General features: G+C 35.5%; 1 protein-coding gene across 2 annotated transcripts in view; it reads right to left on the reverse strand.

The window, feature by feature from the left end:
• Window positions 1-24996, reverse strand: part of Mulk (acylglycerol kinase-like protein Mulk) — a 182859-nt gene that overhangs the window by 80461 nt on the left and 77402 nt on the right. For both annotated transcript variants that reach the window (XM_090402840.1, XM_090402841.1), the window contains exons 7-8: window positions 22531-22563; window positions 6880-6980 (exon numbers count right to left, since the gene is read on the reverse strand). In XM_090402840.1, coding sequence (XP_090258966.1) covers window positions 6880-6980; window positions 22531-22563 — 134 coding nt within the window. The remainder of the gene's footprint in view (window positions 1-6879; window positions 6981-22530; window positions 22564-24996) is intronic.

A 24996-nucleotide genomic window follows, 5' to 3' on the forward strand; every position in this document is an offset into this window, starting at 1 on the left:
TGTTATTCATTATCTATATGGATCACATTATGAAGGAAAGTGGTATTAAATGTGATATCAAAATTGGAGATGTTAATGTCAGCTCTTTGCTTTATGCAGACGATGTTATACTTCTAAATAAATCCACTACAAGTTTGCATGATTCCCTGACTATATTGAATAACTGTTGTAATAGATATAGCATGAAGGTCAGCAATAAAAAGATAAAGACAATGAAAATAGGTAGAATCATTGAAAATGTCAACTGTGTTGTGAACAGAGAACCTGTGGAACAAGTAAAACATTTCAGCTATTTAGGCACGATTTTTAGTGAAGATGGTAAATTAAATATGGAAATAGACAGCAAAATCAACAAAGCTGATATGGTAGGAAGTCAACTGAATAAATTCATATGGAATAAGAGAGAAATTAGTCGGAACACTAAATTAGCTCTATACAAGATAGTGTTCAAACCTATTTTAACTTATGGATCTGAGAGCTGGGTCAGAAGTAAAACACCTGAACAAAGACTAGAGACCGCATGTATTAGAGTTCTGAGAAAGATTAGAGGTGTGAACAGACGGCATCAGTGGCAATATCATATTAAAAACGAGGATGTTAGGATAGAACTAGACATTGTCAGCATCCAGGAATGGGTTAGCAGAGCTAATCTCAGGTGGTATGGTCACTTAAACAGAATGAGCGAGGAAAGATTAGCAAAACAAGTGTTCTCTGCCAGGTTGGCAACAAAACGACCCAGAGGAGACCAAGATATAGGTGAATTGATACGGTACAAACTGCCTTAGATGATAGAAATATAACATCTGATAATGTTGGAGTCTTGACAAGTAACAGACTGATTTGGAGGAAAATTGTAGATAGGGAGTTAGTAATGATGTAAATTTTTCATGTAGTACTATCATATCCTGTACACTCCCTTGAGGGTACATGTCAGGAATTTGATGATGATGATGATAAATTAAAATTGAAATACATGTTAAGTGGATATTAACCTTAGTTACTTATTCTATAAAGAAATGTGATCCTCTTAAATAAATTTGCTGCAACTCTTCTAGGCTCTTTTAATCAAATTAAATAATCAATCAAACAGACCAAAACTCTCAAAATAAATTGTCAGGAGAACACAAAAGCCTTCAGTTGCATTCTCAACAGTAAACTATAGATTAAGTACCATTTGATTCTTTAAGCACAATGTTGGGTGAAAAGAATATTCAATCATATTTTAAAAAAAAAAGTCCCTGGTTCTGTATTTGGACTAAAAGCAAACTCAACTGAGACTTGGGCAAAAATCCTAATAATTAGTTGTAATTCTCTTGCAAAATAAATGGGAGGGGGATTTAACATGCCATCAAAGAAAAAATACATAAAATAACATGTATCCTGCAAGTAATATAAAGGTAATAGCACATAAAGGAGGAACTGAGATGGTGTTCCATGAAAAATCCCCTAAGCGCTGAAATGAGGAGTACAAATTGTTAAAATGAAGAATGAAGATCCACGTGACATTTTGTATCATGACATGATACATTCATGCCTATTCAGTTTTTTTTTTTTTTTTTTTGGTAATTCAGCAACAGTAAATTCACAGAAATTTTCATACGTGAGATTGAACGTCAAGGCTTGATTAGTAAGTCTTCAGCAAACCTTGATTCAGCAGAGCAGACAGTAAAAGCACACTGCTCAACAGTCTTGATAATTCCTGCTTTTTTTTTGTGATCGCTGGAGATGAGAAGTCTAACGAACATTACAATTTGTGAATTCCAAATGAGCAATGACTAATAATCGACTCTCATGGTATCTTTCAATTGTGCTTAAAAAACTTCTGCTCCTGAACTAACACTTATCCTATACTTTACAATTCTTCACACTCGTTTGGTATCACTCTCCATCAGCAAGGAAACAATCCTACATCTAACCAATCCCCCAAAAAAAGGAGATAAAAGGCAACCATCCAACTATCATCTCACTGCATTCACCTCTGTCTTATCGAAAATAACGGAGGAAAGTCACTAACAATCAACTTCTTCACCACCTAGAAGCCCACTAGTTAATTAGTGACAACCAATATGGATTCTGCCAATATGAGCCTAGAGTTAGATCCCTTAGATCTCCTTGCCAACATCACCCATATATGGATTAAGCTTTAGAAAGGTTTAGTAAAACCTAAGTGGCAATTCTAGTGAAATCTAAACCTAAAGATATGCTGATCATTCAAGTATATGCTCCTACAGAACAGAATGAGGAAGCAGAAATAGATATCATGTATGATGGAATAGAATGGTGTATAAAGAAAGTTGGAGGCAAGAAAGATTGAGTTATTTGTGCTATGGGTGACTGGAATGCAAAGGTTGGATCAGAGAGAACATCTACACACGTGGGTTCATTTGGACTAGGAATTCGGAATGAGAGAGGACAAAAGCTGATTGATTTCTGTAACAAACACTTATTTTGAGCAAAAACCAACAGCACGTTACACATGGGAAAGTCTGGATGGAAGATACAAAAATCAATTAGACTATATTGTAGTCAGTAAACGTTACTTCAATGGAATACGGAACTCAAAGCCGATGCAAAGTGCTGACTGTGGATCTGATCATAGACTGGTCTTAATGAAGATGAATATTTGTCTGAAAACAATAAAATTTAAAAGAAGTCAACCCCTAAAATGGGATCTGTAAATGGTACAAAATCCAATAATAAAATCAAAATGCAATGAAAATATTTCAGAACTGCTGTCTGCACAGTTGCAAAACGAAAATGAACCCTCTCAAGTGGAATAGATTACAAGCAGCTATCATAACATCTGTTAAAAATCACATCAATAAACAAGAAAGAAAGAAAGAAAAAAACATGGATAACTCAAAAGGTAATCAACCTTATTGATGAAAGAAGACATGGAAAAGAGGAGCAAATGAAGAAGAAAGGTTAAGATATAAAACTTTGGATAAAAGAATCAAACAGTTATGTAAAAGATTGAAAGAAAACTGGATAAATAGGCAGTGCATTGAGATAGAATTACAAAATAAGAACAAAACCAGAGAAGCATTCCTGAAAGTGAAAGGATTTAATGGAAAAGCAAAACGTACACAGCCTAATAACATCAAGGACAAAGATGGAAGCATGCTCATTGATAAGGAAAAGATAAATGGAACATGGGTGGAGTACTTATCAGACCTCTATGATGATGATAATGGTAACATGTTAGATGATTCATGACACCTTAAGTTAAACGTAACAACAGATACCACTCTACCCACAAGAAAGGAGGTAGAACACGCAATCAAGAATCTTCCTAATAATAAATCCCCTGGGTGTGATAATATTCCAGCAGGGTTGTTGAAAGCTTTGACTGGCAATAATAACAACTATTTAGTGGAATCCATTCAGGACATCTATAAAACAATACAATTACCTGAAGTTTTTACATCTATCTGCACACCAATTCCAAAGAAACATAATGCACAAAATTGCAAGGATTACAGAACTGTTAACCTAATATCCCATGCATCTAAAATTATTTTAACTATTTAACAAACAAATTGAAAGAGCCATAAGCAGTGAATTGAGTGAACAACAGCAAGGCTTCAGAAGAGGAATGGGAACCATTAATGCTATCCTGGAACTAAAAATACTAATAGATAGATCACCTGAAAGAAATAGGAATATTTACATATCCTTCATAGACTTTCAGAAGGCTTTTCACCAGGTAAAACATAATAAAATGTTCAGTATATTAGATAAATTAGAATAGAAGATCATGTACTTAAGATTATAAAAATGATTTACACCAAACAGAAAATGCAGCTGTTTAACAATGAGATTCTGTAGTGAAAATAAAAAGAGGAGTTAGACAAGGTTGTATCCTTTCAACATAAGAATTAGTATCAATGGTATAAAATACAACACTCTTAGATATGCTGATGATACCATTCTAATAGTAGAAAACAGAAACAACTTAATCAGCTACTAATTGAAGAAGGTAAAGAATTTGGATTAGATATTAATGCAAAAAAAAGACCAAATTTATGAAAATCTCAAAAGCAGATCCGAGCCAGAAATATTCATAAACAATATGAAAATTGAACATACAACAGAATACAAATATTTAGGCACCTATTTTACTGCAGATGGAAAGCAAGATAAAGAAATAAAAATAAGAACAGCCATAGCTAAAGATGTATTCTGGAAAAATAGAGATCTGCTCAGAAGTTCTGTGGGTATCGAGACAAAGAAAAGAATGATAAGAACATTAGTGTGGCCAGTTTTCACATATGGAAGTGAGACTTGGATATTCAAGAAGACAGTAAGGCAAGCAACAGATAATGGCCTTTGAAATGTGGTGCTATAGGAGAGCTCTGAAAATCCCATGGACAGAACATGTGACAAATACAGATGTTCTACAGAGAATGAGAACACAGGGATCTTTATTACAGGAAATGATCCAGAGAAAGATGAGATTGGCAGGACATGTACTGAGAGGTTCAGCAGGATAGAGGATACTAACAGTTTTAAAAGGAAAAATTATGGGAAAAGGATCAAGAGGCAAAAAACGAAGAACATGGCTTGAAGATAAGATCATGGACAGGATCACATGGCTATGCAGAAACAAAAAGTAAAGCCACCAACAGAGAACTGGAAGGACATGGTGCTGCATCCTCTCACTGAGGACGCTACATGAAGAAAGTGGATATTCCACATATTTCCAAGGCTTTTGATCAGGCCTGGCATAGTATGATCTTGCATCCATCCTATGCAACTGGATTACTAATTTCCTCATTGGTCATTCACTGTGAGTGCCATGGTGGAAGGCTTCTGTTCTTTGATGCCAGAGTACCCCGGTGCTTTATCTCCCCCCCCTTAAGTCCATAAACACAGCAGAAGCTACTGGTAAACCTCCATTCAGTGCCAGCTTCAAACATACTAAACAAGTTCCTTCTCTCTCTTTGACTACAAAGAGGACTGTGTTGGTAGATTTTGCAACCTCTTCTTGTGTGCATATTTACGCATGCTCTTTCTCCTGTTCATAAATGACCTTCTCTCACTAATCCGAAATCCTATCCACAGTTTTGTTGACAGCAGTACACACCTCTTTTATTTGACAAACCTTGCAATGCCACATATCACTGAAGAGGGAATGCCTAGTCAACTTCAATGCCACCAAAATACAATCTTTCCTTATTTCCTGCAAAGAGACCTTTAATTCTTCACCTTCTCCTCACTATTGATAATAACCACATTTCCAAGATCAACAAGTTCCTTCTTTCTCTTTGACTACAAAGAGGACTAATGTGCTGGTAGATTTTGCAACCTCTTGTGTGCAGAATTGAGACAGACACACACACGCCTCTTTCAGAAACTATTAACTTATTACTTAATTATAAATATAACTATTACTACTCTTGAGAGACACTTTTGCATTATAATTAGGCATTATAGACACTTTAACACAAGAATATTTTAATGTTTGCCAAATATTTCAGTCTGAAACTAACAGACTGTCCTCAGTGGCTACATAAGAACAGTTTTTTACAAGGTGGAATACCAACAATTGATCATTTAAATATTTGGAAAACATTAAAATATTCTTGTGTTAAAGTGTCTATAATTCCTAATAACTATTACTAGGCAAGATAAAGATGGCTCCAGCAGCAATGAATACTTCCAAAACTTGATACTCTGTTACCAATTTACATGTGGTGTGATTAGCACTTAACAAGAGTTAATTAAACAGGCTTGAGAAGTTATTAAATAAAGTTTCTCCTGATAATTTTCTGTTATTAATAAGTTATATGTACATCATACTAGAGCCTCATACATAAATTAATTTGTTAAGAAAGAAAAATAAAAAGATATCCCTGAGGTCTATATCAGTCACAGATTCTACTGCTCATCTACCCACCAACTGGGTTGTGCATCAGAACACTCTCCAATTTCACTATTAATGCTGGTTGTTCTTGGATGAAGATTTTCACGCAATTTGAAGGTATGCTATGGATGGTCTGATTTCTACCATTTTAAGAAGCGTAATTCATGGAGCGTTTTGAAGATCAAATGTTTACTTCAGTATTTAACTAAACCTATTTGTTAATGATATCTATTTGGTATGATCTGGCTCTGAAACAAAAATGTCTAATATGTGTATCAAATTTCAAACCAAAAAGGGAACAAACAAGTGTCTTACATTTTTGGACACTAATAAAAAGTATGCCTGGCAGAATTTTTTTTTAAACTTATTCTCAAGAATAAGTTCTCTATTTTCCTTTTCTAGAGTTCCCCAAATCCCTTGATCTCCCCAGTTCAGGAGAGAATTAATGAAAATAAGGACAACATTTAATAAAAATAACACTGCACCCTATGCAGTGTTATTTTAAACTGCTAATAAACTACCTTCATATCCCTAGTTGCGTTGGCCTTAATGCCAAAGAATTCTGTAATTATAAGCACCATGCTGTTTGTTTTTATGTTGGCTACAGTTCATTTGTATAGCATTCTTTTGATGAAGCATAACAAGAGATAGCAAATCTTTGCTAAATAATTTCAATTGCAAGGTGAATACAGCTATCAGTAGCATATCCTACCACAAGCCAACAAAAATATAACCCGACCAATGGCATAAAACAGTTACAGTATTCTGATTCTGATTTTTCAGGGGAATGTTGCATGTGCATGTTTCTTGAAACCAACAAAATAAATATTTTAACATCCTTTTTATAAACTTTTCCATGGTTCAATATTGTATTTAGAATTCAAGATACAATATACATAAGAGAGAGAGAGAGAGAGACTATGGCTTCACAATATCTAGAAAAAAGAAACTAAAAAAAATAATAAAAAAAATTTTTAGGACAGAATCAACATAAAAAACAAATAAATACTTACTGAGCTTCTGATGATAAAGGCAACCAGAAAAGTGACTTTGCAACAGTGTTTGTTTTTCCTATGGGAATTATGCCTAAAGGAAACTGTACACATGCATTTTCCTATTTAAAAAAAAAAAAAGAAAAAAGGTGTAAGTCGAATTCGCATAACTCAGGGTATCATTTTGCATGTAATTTATATATACAAATATGCAATTGGGAGCAAAGGTTTACAAAATCACTTATATTTTTTTTAAGAAATACAGTAATCATAACTGTAGTTTTTTGTACATAAAAAAAAGAAAGTTATTTCGATGTCGATGGTTTCATAAAATCTAATAGATTCGTCTGACGGCATAATGTCTTTTTCTCGTCATGCAAAATTTCTTCATAGCAAGCCAGTGATTTTTTTATTCCTTGCGTTGTGGCTACAATTCGTTCCTCGTTAGAATCCATGTCCTCCAAAATCTGTAAACCTTTCTTAATTAAGCTGAGACCTTCTGTTAATTTTGCAATTGCCATGTGCTTTTCTAGTAAAACTGGATCTGAAGTTTCGGTCTCTTCAGTAGCGCTTTGCTTATGCATCTCTATGAGCTCGTAAGCTCCTTGTTATGCGAGTCTAACAGCTCGCTGACATCTTCACTGTCGACTTCTAAATCTAATTGCCTGGCAAGGTTGACAACTTCTTCTATTGCCTCAGCAACTTGATCAGTTTTGCATTTAAAAAAGGATGGACAAAGTTTTTTCCAGACACCATTCAAGGTTTTTTGGGAAATTTCACCCGAAGAATCTCCGATAATCCTTACAGCATCTAAAACATTAAACTGTTTCCAAAACTCTTTAACAGACAGTTACTCATTTTGACTCATAGCTTCATTCAGACTTGCAAACGAACGCCATGTGTAGTACGCTTTGAATGTTTTGATAACTCCTTGGTCCATCGGTTGAAGTAAGCTGGTTATATTTGGAGGCAAGAAAACAACTTTTACACGTGGATCAAAATCAATTAAAGTTGCAGGAGGGTGACCAGGTGCATTATCAATAATGAGCATAACTTTAAACAGAATTTTTTTAAACTGGCAATAACGTTCAACTTCAGGTATGAAGTGGTGACCAAACTAGTCTTCAAAAATAGAAGCTGTCACCCAAGCTTTAGAATTTGACTTCCAAATCACTGGCAAGCCAGCTTTAGATTTTTTTTTCAGAGCTCCTGGATTTTTGGAGCGATAAATTAAGAGAGGTTTTAATTTGCAATCACCAGCTGCATTTCCACCAAGCATTACTGTCAACTGGTCTTTGGAAGCCTTAAAGCCAGGAAACGTTTTTTTCTTCACGTGCAATGAAAGTTCTCTTAGGCATCTTTTTCCAGAACAACCCGGTCTCGTGGTTTGACTGCTATAGCTACCTTCCTCGATGATAGCCTTAAGTGTCTCAGGAAAAGCAGACGAAGCCTCTTTATCAGCACTTGCTGCCTCTCCACTCTCTGCTGCTGTGCCAGTTACAGCGATTTTTAAATCGTTTGAACCAACCATTACTGGCCACGAAATTTTCTTCTTTGGCCGCTTCTCCAGCTTCTACTTTTAGCCTCTCAAAAATCAGCTTGGCTTGGCTACATATCGGCGTTTGATCAATTTTTTACTCTCACTTGATTATCACACCATAATTTAAGCATCGTTTCCATCTCACCAATAATCCCATGATGTTTACGAATTATGCTTGAATTCAATGATTGGGCATTTTTCACAGCAGTGAGAATTCTTTCTTTATCTTTCACGACTGTTCTTACTGTGGGTTCCTGTAGATCGAACTTCTTTGATAGCTCACAAATTTTCATTCCGCCTTCAAAATCCTTAATAATGTTGAGTTTTGTTTCCAAAGTCAATGTTTTTCTTTTCTTGCTAGCTGTAGAAGAATCGGACTTGCTTCTTTTGGACGACATTATTATTTTTTATGTGATTTTATAGACTATAAAAATCGTGTATGAATGGAGACTGCGCAAAACACGTCAGTGCTTGTTCACAGCATGTGCGACACTGGCGAATGCGGCCAGTGCGGAAAGATACGACTAGTGGTGAGGCATGATGGGAATACGTACATATAAGAAACCGTGTAACTTCGGATTTGCGTAAGTCGAGGTATTACTGTAAATCTTTTCAAAAGTTAGATAAAAGCAGGACTCCAGAAACCCATTCACCATAGGTCAGTGATCAGAAACAAGTTGCATGTGAATTTTTAGCCTCATTCTAAATGCATTCATAATATAATTTTTTTTTTGCATAATTTACAGTTTTTATTCATTTTAAATAATCATCTCATTTACTTTCAAAGTTATTGATGATGATGAGTGGCTTCCAACAAATTTATTAATACAGCAAAGTAGGAAATGAATCCCACTAAGCATATAGAAAGGTTACATCCTACATGATGCAAAAATGCATCATGTAGGATGTAGCTGGGAGTTGAGGTGGACTGTGATCATGGGGGATGCCAACTGAGGTTCTGTTAGAAAAAAGAGTTCAGGTTTTGATGTCTGTAAGTGGTGATGTATGTCACTAATGTTTGCATTAATGCCTTGAATGTTGGAGAAATTAATATGGAAGTGTTTCTTATTGGAAAGAATTATGGCATTATTTTGGGTGTAATTTTATTATTTGTTCCAGTTTTTTTGTTATCTTTTTCATATTTGTACATTTTTTTGTTATTTTTTATGGAAGATTTTTTGTATCTGCAATTAAAAGTCTAGTATTTTTATAACTGACTTTCATGTGTAGGGTGATTGACTCAGAAAACAAAGAGAAGGAACATAGTAGCCATACCACCTGATATTAGCTCTGTTCACACATCTCTGTCCAGGCCTTCTGAACTATGTGCAGTGCAGCCACTGCAAGACTTTTATACCACCATACTTTAGCATTTCTGGTCGAATATCATCTACTCCTGTTGCCTTTCCACATTTCAAGTCTTTGGTGGCTTTTTCTACTTCAAGTATGGATATGTATTCCTGACTGTATTGTAAAATTTAATTTCTCCTTTATTTATCTTACATATTGTTCTCTTTAAATTATACTTATTGCACTTATCTCTAACACTTAATTTATCCTATAAGTATCAACATTCTCAGTGGACCGATCTTTAACTATAAGAACGATGCTAGTGGTTTGGGGGACAAAGGGAATTCTAATGGCCAATACCAATTCCTTTTTCAGATTCAGGGAAAATTTATTTTTTCCGCTGCACCACCATGAATCCTAGATTATCAAAGAGTGTAGAATCAAGGAACCAGAAACAGTTTAGCTTACAATCTTATATTACTCTAGGTTATGTTTGCAATTGTAGCCTCTCTATAAATTAATCTCCTGCTGTGGTCCATATTTTATGAGCAAGTGCAACAGAGAAGAAAATCAGGCAAGTCATTAGTTAAACAAAAAGAACAAAACATTTAATTCAATTGATACATATTACACATTATGAATACACTCTAATTAAGTAATCTGCAATTGCTGATGAATGGGCACTAATTTCTCAGATTCTCTATATCTATCTTAGCATGTATGACAAAGAACTATGTTTATAATTTACGACTTTACTTGAAAGATCACACTTATTCATCAATACTAAAGTCATTCGTTAACTGAATTACTAATGTAACTCCACGTGTTCTCATACAATTTCTCTCACAAAATACTCATAACATACTCTATCATTAAAAGAAACAATCTCTAGAGTCCTTCCTAAAATTTACAGATATCCTTTTAATATACATTTACAAAAAAAAATTAGACTATACATTACCAATTGCTGTGGAAACTATTTGGCCACTTCACATATCTCGTCAGGACAAATACTTTCGACTCCATGTTCCTTCTGCTTTTTCTGAGGCATTCTTCAAGGGTTCGATCTGCACATACTTCTGCCTCCGAAAATAAGTATACGTTATTCTCTGGTGAACTGGCTCAACATCGTAACGAAATCTCCATAAGCATCGGTGAATATCTTCTGCTGGGCTGGTCGCCGATTGGTAAATTTTTGGGAAATCCATGGCAAAGTTCCTCGGTCATTATCTCGAATACGCGGGGAACAAGAGGATGCCACGAGGAGGTTCCACACACCACAGCAAGACTGCACGAGACCCGGAGCGTAAGAGAGCACAAGCCCAAGAGTAAGAGTCTTTTTTCTGGCGCTGCACAACTTTTTAAATTGCATGCCACCCATTAACATTGATTTCTCCTCCTATTTTTCATTATAACATATAACATAAATAAATGAAAGAGTCCCTGTTTAGTAATATTTTGGAAATTTAATAATTTAGTATATCTGATATATCAATAATTGATTCAAAAATGCAAGCCCATGTTAAGCTTGTAGGAAACGTAAATTAATTTAATTTTTGTTTCATTCAGAACTTAACAGTATGCCTGTTGAGTGTTTTTTACCAATGTGCTATCACTGCCTGTTTCATTTAGCAATTTTTCGAAGTAATTACTCCATACTTCAAGGATATCTTTTCTCCCGTTTTCATGTCACCTTTATCATCTTTAACGCCTTTTACAGAACACTTTTCTCCATTTTTAAGCTTCTTCAACAACCTCCAGAATATCTTATCACCTTCTTGATATTTATTTTCTATGTTCTTGCCAAAGTCCTCCCATGACTTTTGTTTAGCTAGTTTTACACAGTGTTTAGCTTTCTTACATTTGTCTCTGTATTCTCTAAGAGCACAAGCTGACTTATTTGTCAGGAACTTTTGATATGCTTTCTTCTTTTCCTTCACTGCCTCTTTAACTTCCTGTGTCCACCATGGAGTTCTTTTTTTTCTGTCCTTACAGACAACCTCACCACATGCCTCTCTGGCTGAATCAATCAGAGTTTTCTTCAAGGCTTGCCACTGAATCTCCAAGGTTTGGTTCCTGTTCTCAAACTCTTTCACTTTTTCTTCAATAATCTTTGTGTATTTTAGTCTACAGTTCACATCTGAGAGCTGCTCAACTTTAATTCATTTTAAAACTTTCTTACATGTTATTCTTTTCAATATGAAATTCAATTTCATCCTGCTCAAGACTAAATAGTGATCGCTTCCAATTTCAAATCCTCTGCACACTCTGGTGTCCTGCACCAGGGAGAAAATACCACTATCAACAATAACATAGTCAATGAGACTTTTTTTATTCCTTGCCTCTTCTCTCCATGTGAATTTGTGCACATTTTTATGTTGGAACATGGTGTTAGTAATAACCAATCCATGTCCTGAGCAGAAATCCAACAGGTATTTGCCATTATTATTAACTTTGCTCTTTTCCCCAAATTTTCCCAATTTTTTCCATGATTTTCATTGCCTGAATATAACTTTTTGTATTTATTGTTCAGAAAGATCTCACAAGTTTTTTTTTTTTTTTTTTGTTATTCATATTTGGACATTTGTCATGCAAAGATCTGGAGAAACCTGTACTGTATATAATTCTTCATAACCTCTTTAATGAGATGGATGTTGCTGCTTTTGACCAGTTAGGACAGAAGATCAAGGAACAATCTTTGACAGTGCTAGATGAGCATCATGTTTGGCATCCAAACAATTTCTAAATTTTGTCTCCATACTGAATAAAGTTGAAATCACGATTCGCATAGATAGGTTGTAGCAAATGGGATTAAGGTTAAAAGAGCTTTACTTGGCAAAGTGGGTATGCAGCCATTTGGGAATGCCAGAATTCAACAAGATTTTGATTAACAAAATTTTGCTTTAGCAAAGATTTGCTCTGTAGTTCGTCCTTCTTATCAGCATCATCCATCAAATCCAAATTAAAAGTGAAAGGATTCTGAATCTGCTGGTCAATTCATTTCAAGGGAAATGACTCTTGAATCCATGAGATTTTCCAGATGAGTCAAAACACCACATTGAATCAATTCTGTAACAGTTTCTGTTTCAGTAACAATTTTTTTCGAGAAAGAATATTCTCTAAAGTAGGAAAATTTGCATAATATCCTTTGCTGTGTCTTTCCCAAATTGTATGTAATCCTCACTTTTTCTTTGACATATTATTGACTTGTTGGGGCAAAATATATATGTATATTTTATATATTTAACTGAATACACAAATCAGCTGAGAGAGAGACTCCTTCAAACAAGAGATGAGTGATGAATAAAAGCGATGGTATCACGTGCAAAACATAGGAGGAGAATAGAGACTGGGACTGAGTGAAGGCCATGTAGACTAATCACAGGCCAGAGCACACTAATTCCATGTGCTCATTGGCTGAGTGAGTAGGTGTACTATTAAGTTCTGAATTAAACAAAAATTAAATTAATTTACGTTTCCTTCAGACTTGACATGGGCTTGCAATTTTGAATCAATTACTGATGTACCAGAATATACTAGACTCTTGTAAATTTCACTAAAATATTACTAAGCTGAGAATCCTTCATTTAATATGTGATGTTATAAAGTATTGAAAATTGCTAAACTGCGTAAGTGTAAGTACTTATAAATTGCTGGGTGAAAGAATAATCCGATTAAATAGAAATGGCTGGAATATCGAAACACGTGCATCATAGAGTACAAGTGCACCTTTTCATAAGCAAATAAGCTCCCCCCCCCCACTCATATGCGCAGAAGAGTAGGCTAAGATTTCCGTGTGCGCCGTGCGGTACTGGTGACGTGAGGTGACGCTGAGAAAATGGGAGGAGTAATCGATGATGTGGAGCGAACGTGTGGCGCACAATTTAAAAAGTCGTGCAGTGCCAAGGAAACTCGGAGGTTCTCTTGTTCTTTAGGCGGAGTTTTTACTCTTGCTCTTGTGTGGAGTTTCGCTCCGGAGTTTTCGGGCGGTCATGCTGATGTGTATGTAGCCTCCTCGTGGCATCCCCTCGTTCTCCGTGGATTCTGTGGATGATGTTGAACGAGTTCACCATGGAACAACATCTACCTATTTTCGGCGGCAGAAGTAAGTGCAGATTATAACCTTGAAGAATACCTCAGAGAAAGCAGAAGGAACGTGGTGTCGAAAGTAAGTGTCCAGACGAGATATGTAAAGTGGCCAGATAATTCCCCAGCAATTGGTAATGTACAGTCCATGTTTTATTATGTGTATATGTGTTTTAGAAGAATGTATGTAAACTTTAGGAAGGACTTTAGAGAAAGTTTTCTTTGAATGATAAAGGAATAATGAGAATTTTGAGTATTTTGTTAAGTGAATTAATTGAGAGCACATGGAGCCTAAGAATTGTCTTTTAAATGATAGAAAAAGTTGTGAGCTTTGTGAGAAGAAATTATATAAGAGCATATGAAGCTAGTTTAGTAGTTCAGCTAATAACTGTCCTTAGTATTAATGAATAAGTGAAATTTTTTTAGTGTAGATTGTAAGCCTTAACTGAAGTTCTTTGTCATGCATGCTAAGATAGATATTGAGAATCTAAGTAAATTAGTGCTCATTCATTAGCAATTGCAGATTATATATTAAGAGTGAACTCATAGTATGTACAATGTTTCAATTGAATTAAATGTTTTGTTTCTTTTGTTTAACTGATGACCTGCCTGATTTTCTTCTCTGTTGCACTTGCTCATAAATTACGGACCACAGCAGGAGATTAAATTATAGAGAGGCTACGACTGCAAACGTAACTCTTAATAACATAAGATTGTATGCTAAACTGCGTTCTGGTTCCTCGATTCTACACTATCTGTTAATCTAGGATTCGGGGTGGCGGAGTGAAAAATAAATTTTCCTTGAATCCGAAAAAGGAATTAGAACCAGTGTGAGACAAAGGGAATAGGTATCTGCCATTAGTAATTCCTTTGTCCCACAAACTACTAGCATTGTTCTTGTAAGTATAGATCGGCCAAGAGAGACATTGAAGTTAAGAGAATTAAAATTGAAGATAAAGTTTCAGTATAATTAAGAATAATCAAGAGGTAAGGATAAGAGAATATAGACTAAATATAGAGTAAAATAATAAGAATAAAATAAGAGTAAAGATTTTACAGTACAACTTTGACGAACTGGCTGTAAGGAAAACAATATTCGTGCCTCCTCCAGCACCATATTACTCACTTGAAACTAGTATTCTGGGGAAAGGTGGATTTATTGTAACAATGTACAACTGAAAGGTTCTTCATACCAGCCCTGGACTCTGTCTGTACCTCCCCCAAGGGAGGTACACCTCACAATTCGGGAAGTTCTGATATAGATGATGAATAACAGTGCTGACAGCGTGCACCCTTGCCTTTACACCTGATTTTCCCTGTAACATCTTCCTGTATTTCCTTCAATTCAAACTGCCAACTTACAACTTAAATATATAGTAACAAGTAGTTGCACTCTGAAGAACTGGGTTAAAAATCAGCAAAATTAGCCTTACTGCATTTCTTTTTTCTATTACAAGTAGTGATGGGTACTCCTGTTTGCATTTACTTTGACTATTTTGTATCATTCTTTTGTTACTGCTTATTTCATTGAACAATCATTCAAAATAATTATCCCAGATTCAAGTATCATGGATACTTATATTCCCATGATTTATCCACAATTTGTCTCAAAGTGAAAATCTGATCTCAACTTTCTATTTGGTCTGAACTCGGTTTGTTCTTCTCTAAGTTTCTTTTCGAATTTTTTCTTAGCCTCTTCTCAAGTATGCTTGTATAAATCTTATCTGGAACACTCAATAAGGAAATTCCTCTGTGATTCTCGTATTTAGCTTTATTGTGCTTTTTTATAGACGGATACTATAAGAGCTCTACTCCAATCATCTGGAATTAGACCTTCTGACCATGCTTTTGTAAAGCTTGTAGGTGTATAGCCATTATAAAGCTTTTATATCCCTATACTTGATCATTTCTAGTAGAATATCATCATCTCCAGAAGGAACTTGCTCACAATGAAATGTGAACAAGTTCCTTCATGCCCATCCATGGTATTAATATACTATAGATTGACCAACCTCTTGTGTGTAGGATCTTCATAAAAACTCCAGCTTCCTTACTGCATTTCAAGTTTCTAGCAGCTTTTTCTATTTAAAGTATTGATGGGTACTCCTGCTTGCATTTACTTTGAAAATTTTTGCATCATTCTTTGTTACTGCTTATTTCATAGAACAATCTTCAAATAATAATAAATTTAGTTTAATCCTTTATCCAAGTGTATGCAAACAAAGTTTGCACAAGAAGTATCTTCAGGACTGAGGCAACTTGCAGTTAAGGTGGACCTAGCTCTCACCACTCCTTGTCTCAGTATCTCCCATAATGCAAAGCACATTTCCTAGCAGAGATGTATAATGCTATGCAATAAGGGAAGGGCCACTACCCAGACCAGTTTCAATCTTTATTGAGGTCTCATCAGTGGGAGCCAGACCCAGAAGTAGTGATACTAAGGCAGAAGCAATGGAGAGGTCATATTTACCTATACGAGTTGCCAAAAGGTGTACCAATTTATTATTAAATTACTCTGGATTTAGAGAAAGATGAGGATGTCAAGGTTTTGGTGATGTAAAGAACCTTGAGATCTTATACATTGGAGGGGGGGAGCACAGTAATGTAAAGCTGTTTTCAACAATCTTTCAAAATAATTATCCCAGACATTCAGAATGTTTTCAGTTTTATGTCACTTTATCATTTACAATTTCTTTTAACAGCACTCTTTTCTCAATTTTTAAGTCTTCAGAGTAGCTTTCCACCTTCACAATATATCTTTTATATTCTTCCCAATGTCTTTCTATGATTTTGTTTAGTTACTTTTACTCAAAATTTAGATTTCTTACATTTTTCTCTGTATTCTCTAGAGACACATGTGAACTTATGTTTATTAACAGATAACTGTTGCATTACTCATTCTGAATAAGTTGAAAAAAGTATATCGAGAATGGAATCTCTCCTTAAGTGCAGTCAGGTAAAAAACGATAATATTAGGATCAGCTGAAGTATGTGTGCATGTGATTTAAAAATATATATATATTTATATATAATTAAAAAATATATATATTTATATATAGTTCTTAATAATAATTTCCCAGATTTTTGGCATAGAGTCCATTGCCCACAGGATCCTGTGGCTAGAATTAGTAATCCCATGTTCTGCAAGATCTGATTTGTTCTGCTTCTTGGAAGAAATATAGACTTGGTGTTCAGAAAAGGCATGCAAAAACAGATCGAGCTGTTTGTCCAAAGTAGAATAACTTGCAGTTGCTTGGGTCTGAATAGACTCCAGGCAGAAGTAAAGATGTAATTTTATCTTTTGGAAATAGTATTAATGAGCTAATTAAATTTATAGGCATAAACGTTGTGAAAATATTAAACTTCAAAATAATTCTGAGATGTCTTTAATGTATGGGATGGTGATTCTGTGCGAGTCTTCTCTTCTAATAGAAGGTGGAGAAAAATGGTTGATAATCTTCTCTACTGTTTTGGGGTTGTAGCTGTTGAGAATGGCAGGTTCTTTAATTGTAGAAATTACAACATCAACTAGGATATACATTAAAATAAATTTTAATATACTTCAATATTTCGGCAACGTCACGTTGCAATTTTCAAGAAACTTACGAACGACACGTGCATGCAGGCACAACAAACAGTAAATGAGGAAGAAGCAGGAAGCTATTATTTCTCCTAAAGTCCTGATGATGCCCCTTAACGGACAATGTTGGTATTCTTGAGCGATTCGGCTGAAGGTCTTCTGATGTAGGTTTCCCAAATTTGAGGCAGTCTCATGCTGCCAAATTTGTTGAGGTTTGGATTGTTTCTTAGGGCTGAAGCTGATTCCATGAAAAGCCTTTCATATTTGTATTTACTACGGTGTACTACCGTGGCTTTCTTCCACCGTATTCTATGGCACGTATCCGGTGCATGGTCAACAAGACCAGAGTGGCTGTATTGGTGAAACCGGATGTAGTCCTTGTGTTCTGAAATTCTGATATTGGCTGTCCTGCCTGTTTGGCCAAAGTAGGACAGCTTACAGCTGCAAGGGACCTAGTATACACCAGGTAGATCGGGGGGGTCTTTAGTAGAGCGGATAAGGGATGCCAATTTTTTATATGGTCTGTAACAAGAAGTTAAGTCATGTTTTTTTTAGGATTTTTGTAATTTTTTCCGAGGTGCCTCGGATATAGGGTATGGTGATGGATTTAGAGTAATCCTTGTTGTGAGGGGGGGGGGTTGTGGTTTACTGGTTTCAATATTTTTTGGATTTTTGGGGGGCGGGGGGGGGGGGGGGGTAGCCATTGGCTGAGAAAGTGTTGAGAATGTGGTATAGTTCTGTGGTTAGGGCATTGTCATTTGAACAGATAAGTTTAGTACTGTTGTGTAGTGGCTTAATGACTTCATATTGTTGCAAGAAGGTGGGGTGATGGGATTGTTGGTGAAAGTATCTGCCTGTATGGGTGGGTTTTCTATAGACTGAGAAAACCAAGGTTCCATCATGCTGGCAGGTGACTAGTGTGTCTAAGAAAGGAAGGCAGTTGTTTTTTTTTCTCTTCCAGGGTGAATTTGATTCTGGGGTGCGGGTTGTTTATATGTGTTAGGAAGGAGAGGAGTGCATCGGAGCCATGTGGCCAAATAGCGAACACATCATCAACATAGCGAAGCCAAATGGTTGGTTTTTGTGGTGCAGAGTTTAAGGCTTTCTCTTCAAAAGTCTCCATGTAAAAGTTGGCCAAGGGGTGGGGAGAGTGGAGAACCCATGGCTGTCCCCTCTATTTGTTTAGATGTTGAAAGTTTATTTTTCACTTGGTTAGACTATAATAAATTTAGTTTAATCCTTTATCCAAGAGTGAGCAAACAAAGTTTGTGCCTGGGTAGTGGCCCTTCCCTTAATGCATAACATTAGACATATCCGCAAGGAGATGTGTTTTGCATTATGGGAGATACTGAGATAGGAGTGTTGGTAGCTTGCTCCACCTTTGCAAGGCGTTGCCCTGGTGTTGTACCACCTTACCCCAGTCCTGAAGATACTTTCAGGCACAAACTTTGTTTGCTCACACTTGGATAAAGGATTAAACTAAATTTATTATAGTCTAACCAAGTGAAAAATAAACTTTCAACATCTTTCTCTAAATCCAGAGTAATTTATTAAAAAAAAAGGGTGGCACACCATTTGGCAACTCCTATAGGTAGAGATGACTTGTTAATGCTTCTGCCTGGTATCTCCACTTGGGCCTGGCTCCCACTGAAGAGACCTCAATAAAGGTCGAAACTAGTCTGGGTAGTGGCCCTTCCCTTAATGCATAACATTAGACATATCCGCAAGGAAATGTGTTTTGCATTATGGGAGATACTGAGATAGCAGTGTTGGTAGCTTGCTCCACCTTTCAAGGAGTTGCCCTGGTGTTTACCACCTTACCCCAGTCCTGAAGATACTTTCAGGTGCAAACTTTGTTTGCTCACACTTGGATAAAGGATTAAACTAAATTTATTATACTCTATTTGTTTGTAGAATTTTCTTTACGAACAAAATAGCCTGAGTTCATTGTGAACTGAAAAAGGGCTGATATTGGGAGGAAATTTAGCTTGGATTAGCTCTAAGGAGTCTTTGAGTGGGACATTTGTGAAAAAGGTGGAGACATCGAAACTGACCATTATGTCAGTGTGTTTGAGTGTAAGGTTTTCTATGTTGGCTTTGAAGTGGGCTGAGTTTTTTTATGTGTGAAGGTGTGTTACCAGTATAGTGTGAGAGAGCTTTGGCCAAATGTTTAGCTAGTTTGTATGTGGGGGAATAAATGTCATCCACTATGGGACGTAATGACACATTTTCCTTATGTATTTTTGGGAGTCCATAAATACGGGGAGGGGGGGGTATGGAGTTAAATGGTTTTAATTTGTTAGTGATTTCCACAGGCCAAGAAGTGACCTTCTTAAGGAGCCTGTGGAGTTTTCTAATTTGTGAGTTGGTGGGATTGTACTCAATAGGGAGGTAAGTAATCCGATCTAACAATAAAGCTTTCAGCTTACCTGTGTAATCCTTTTGGTTAAGCAATACTGTGGCATTAACTTTATCAGCTTTGGTGATTATCATTTTCTTCTTTTTCTTTAATTCCAGTAGAGATTTAATTTCCTTACTGGGCATTTTGGCTTTTGTTGGTTTAGCTTTGGTCAAAACACAAGCCACATCCAGTCTAATAACGTTGGCGACATGGTTTGGAAGGTGTCATATCCCGCGTTCAATTCGTATCATAATATCTTCAGCAGGTATTCTTCTGGGAGCAATGGCGAAGTTGTGGCCACGTGCGAGGGCATAAAGTGCTTCAGGTTTTACACTAAATGACGAAAGGTTGAATACCGTTTCGGTAGGAAGTTGTGGTTTCGAGATTGAGTTCATTTTTAAATTTTTTTATGTGTCGATCTCGTACTTTTTTAAATTCTTTCTCCGCTGCAGTGCATGAGATGTCGTATAAAATAGACCAAATTTCGTGGCATAAGGTGCTTGAAAGGTAATCTTCGAGTGCTTGTATAGCTAATTTAGCATCATTCAGGAAACGGCGAGTGGCGGCAATTTGTTCTCTGAGTAAGGCTTGGCTGGCACGGTTATAAATACGAAGAGTCTTTTGCAAAGAGAAACAGTGCTTGAATTTCACACAGTTAGGAATTACCTGGTTATCCCAGCAGCATTTTAGGAAGGCAAGATGATTCAGTTGTCTTGATAGCTTTAACTTCATTTTACCGTCATGGTATGATTTACATCTGATATCATCTCCGTGGATTATCAGAATTCTCGTGGAAAGGCTCAGACGTTGGTTATGCATTTTTTTTACTAAGTAATTTAAGGAAATTACAACGTCCACTAGGATATACATTAAAATAAATTTTAATATACTTCAATATTTCGGCAACGTCACGTTGCCATTTTCAAGAAACTTAAGAACAAGACACGTGCATGCAGGCACAACAAACAGTAAATGAGGAAGAAGCAGGAAGCTATTATTTCTCCTAAAGTATTGATGCCCTTAACGGGCAATGTTGGTATTCTTGGACGATTGGGCCAAAAGTCTTCTGATGTAGGTTTCCCAAATTTGAGGCACTCTCATGCTGCCAAATTTGTTGAGTTTTGGATTGTTTCTTAGGGCTGAAGCTGATTCCATGAAAAGCCTTTCATATTTGTATTTACTAGGGTGTACTATCGTGGCTTTCTTCCACCGTATTCTATGGCAGGTATCCAGCGCATGGTCAGCAAGACCAGAGTGGCTGTATTGGTGAAAACGGATGTAGTCCTTGTGTTCTGAAATTCTGATATTGGCTGTCCTGCCTGTTTAGCCAAAGTAGGACAGCTTACAGATGCAAGGGACCTGGGATACACGAGGTAGGTCTAGGGGGGGAGGAGGTTGGTCTTTAGAAGAGCGGATAAGGGATGCCAATTTGTTATATGGTCTGTAACAAGAAGTTAAGTCATGTATTTTTTGGATTTTTGTAATTTTTTCTGAGAGGAAGGCAGTTGTTTTTTTTTCAAAAAATATTGAAACCAGTAAACCACAACCCCCCCCCCCCTCACAACAAGGATTACTTTAAATCCATCACCATACCTTATATCCGAGGCACCTTGGAAAAAATTACAAAAATCCTAAAAAAAAAAAATACAAATAATAAATACAAATATGAAAGGCTTTTCATGGAATCAGCTTCAGCCCTAAGAAACAATCCAAACCTCAACAAATTTGGCAGCATGAGACTGCCTCAAATTTGGGAAAACTACATCAGAAGACCTTCAGCCCAATCGCCCAAGAATACCAACATTGCCTGCTAAGGGGCACCATCAGGACTTTAGGAGAAATAATAGCTTCCTGCTTCTTCCTCATTTACTGTTTGTTGTGCCTGCGTGCACGTGTCTTGTTCTTAAGTTTCTTGAAAATGGCAACGTGACGTTGCTGAAATATTGAAGTATATTAAAATTTATTTTAATGTATATCCTAGTGGATGTTGTAATTTCCTTAAATTACTTAGTAAAAAATGCATAACCAACACCGAAGCCTTTCGACGAGAATTTAATTGTAGAAATTTCTTTCTGAAATAGATTAGATGAAGAACAGATAATATGAGCTCTGGAAAGAAGATATTTAATAAAGCCATATTTTTGTGAGGGATGGTGAGGTGAAGTCTGTTGGATATATTGACCTGAAAAAGATTTGCAAAAAGCAGATGTTGATAAGGAACAACCCAATTCGCTTTTTATGAGAACATCAAGTAAAGATATAGTTCCATAGTGAAATGGATTATCTGATGAAGGATATTAATTTTTTTGTAAGAAAACATCTAGTTATTCATGTGAATTATTTCACACATCAAAGATATCATCCATATGAAATCATATAAAAGGTTTTGGATTAATCATTAACATTTTCTCTTCTAGTTGATCTAAATAGAAGTTAGCAAGAATGGGAGATATCGGAGAACCCACTGCAATATCCTCACACGATTTGTTGATAAAGCTTTTCATTCCAGCTAAAATATCCAGAATTTATGACAAACTTGAAGAGGTCTAGAATATCTGAAGGAAATTTAGATTATAAAAATTCTAGGGTGTCAGGTAGAGGAACATTTGAAAAAAGTGACACTATATCAAAGTAACATTTTACAATTATGTAAAAATTCAGAATAAAGTTCAAAGTATGTGCTTTTGTTTCAGTGAAATATCCTTCCATGAATATTTAACAGTTTAAGAGTAAATAACTATTGTATATGTTATTGCATAAAGTAATGGAACTTACTTCATCTGGGCGTAGAAGAAGTCCAGTCACAGCCTGAAAAAGTACAAAAGAAAATCCAAATAATTCTCTATAATGCAACGATCATTTTATAACACATTCATGAATTTAAATAGAGATTTTTTATTCAATGATTTCTTTTTATGGAAATTATATTCAGCTTTATTGTAACACAAAACTATTCATAGCTTTGTTGTATAGTAAAGTATATTTATTGAAATGTCTCTGTAACCACCACACATTTGCAGAACAGGTAAGTCTCTGGAACAGCCTTCCCCAAAACGTGTTTCCCCAACAACTACAACTTCCAGTTCTTCAAGAAAAATGTCAATAAATGCCTTTCTTAATCTTTACCTGGTGAAAAAACTTCCAACAACTATCTCTAATCCAGAGTACTTTAATAATAAGGTGTATGGCATCTTTTGGCAACTCGTATATGAAAATATGACTTCTGCATTACTTCAACCTTAGTATCACCTCTGGGTCTGGTTCTCACTTAAGAGACCTAAATGCAGGTCAAAACTGGCCTGGGTAGAGACTCTTTCCATAATGCATAGCATTATACATACCTATAAGGATATGTGCTTTGCATTATGGGATACTAGAGCAAGTGATGTGAAGTTATTAGCTTCTATATACGAGTTGCCCAAGTCCTGAAAATACTTCAGGCGCAAACTTTGTTTGCTTACACTTGGATAAAGGATTAAGCCAAGTATATAATTGTTTTCTCAGTGGTGCAGGACACCACTGAGAAAATTCCATAATGTTGAGATAAGAAGAGGAAAGTACACATGAATTGCATTCAATTTCTCCAACATTAACAAATCCTACCATGTTGCTTCATCATAGTTCTTTCAAAGTTGAGAGATTGTTTAAAGTCTCATGAAGCATATATTCAACCAAATTTCAACATGAATAATTGTATACCTATCTAAAGAAAGTGGAAAATAGTTATCCAAAAGAAGAACATTTAAAATGATATTTTTTTAAATTCTAATATTTACCATTAGAGTTCATATTGTTGCTTTCATCATCTATTAGAGTTGCATCCGTCATGCCACACATTACATCCATACATTTTCCTTTTCTTTTCTTGTTAAGCTCAATGGCCATGTCACAGTCAAGTGACTCGGCTTCTTAGAAAATCTGCTCACTGCTTATAATTGGACAATTAATCCTATCTTATCTGCATTGCCTGCTAAATATGTAAATTGTTTGTGTTCATTCCCATGTTTTTGGGGATGAAACCTCCACCACATCTATATGAGAATATTGCATATTGTATGCTCTTTATGTTAGCCTGAATATGTTAGCCATTGTGGCTAATGAAACAGTAGCATAAATAATTTATTACCAATATTACAATTGATAATAAAATGCTGTTTTTTAAAGATTCTAGCTTTCATCCAACTGTTGTAGCTGATGAAACATGCATTATTATCACTAAGCCATTTTTACAGAATGATGTTACAGCATCATTCTGTTATGAAATTTTAATTTATATCAAAAACATAGGAATTAATTGGAATATAACATAATAACTGTTAGACTGGTTAACTGAGTGGATGGTGTATCTACTTTCCTGGAAAAGCAAAAATAAAAATAAATAATTATAAATATTATAAAAATGTAAAAAAAATTATAAATATTATCAAAATAAAACCTTAGTCTATCCATGGTACTAATGTACTACAGGTTTACAATCTTTAGTAAGTCACATAACAAAGCAAACAAAAGCACTACTGTTTCCTCCCCCCAACAACAACAACCACAGATAAAAGATAACTATGCACAAAATAGCAACTGCTGTATCTCTAGTCAAGGACAAATTCTAGGATAATTCTTCCTCCTCTTCAAGGTTTAAGACTGACTATTACAATATTTACTATAGTGGATTCACAAATAGTGGATTTGTGAATATGTAATAATTGTTTTAAGTCACTGGGAGGGGCACATGCATGTTTAACTGTGATTATTTAATATTCACCAGGCTTTTTGATTTCTTTAATCAAAGAAATTAATTTCTGTTCTCTTTATCAATATTTTCCCCCCGACAGAGTTTCTAGACTTCTCCGTCTTATTTTTAAGCCCTGTGAACATGTGAAAACCATGAGAGTGAGCTATTTGTCTCTGGAAATACTACATGAAGGTGAGGACTGGAAAATAGACAGATGCTCCAGTCATTCTCTTTCTCTTTACAAGCCATGTGGAGGTCTTCGACTTATTGTTCCCTTCCAAAGCTAGCAAATTTTAAAACTGCTTTGACCACTACTAGCACAATGTGCTACATTCTTACAATCTTCTTGTCTTCTAATGTGCTGTTATGTAAATTTTTATTTTTAATATGCAACTCCCATATTAAAAATACGGGACTTGCATATTAAACTTACCTGTACAAAAATTGTAAACTTAGCACATTATAACAGAGAAGTTATAACATTATAACACATTATAAAAGGTCATATAATC

The sequence above is a fragment of the Typopeltis vanoorti genome, chromosome 13, assembly GCF_054136105.1.
Source record: "Typopeltis vanoorti isolate ZY-2024b chromosome 13, IOZ_Tvanoo_1.0, whole genome shotgun sequence".
NCBI classification, from domain to species: Eukaryota; Metazoa; Arthropoda; class Arachnida; order Uropygi; family Thelyphonidae; genus Typopeltis; species Typopeltis vanoorti.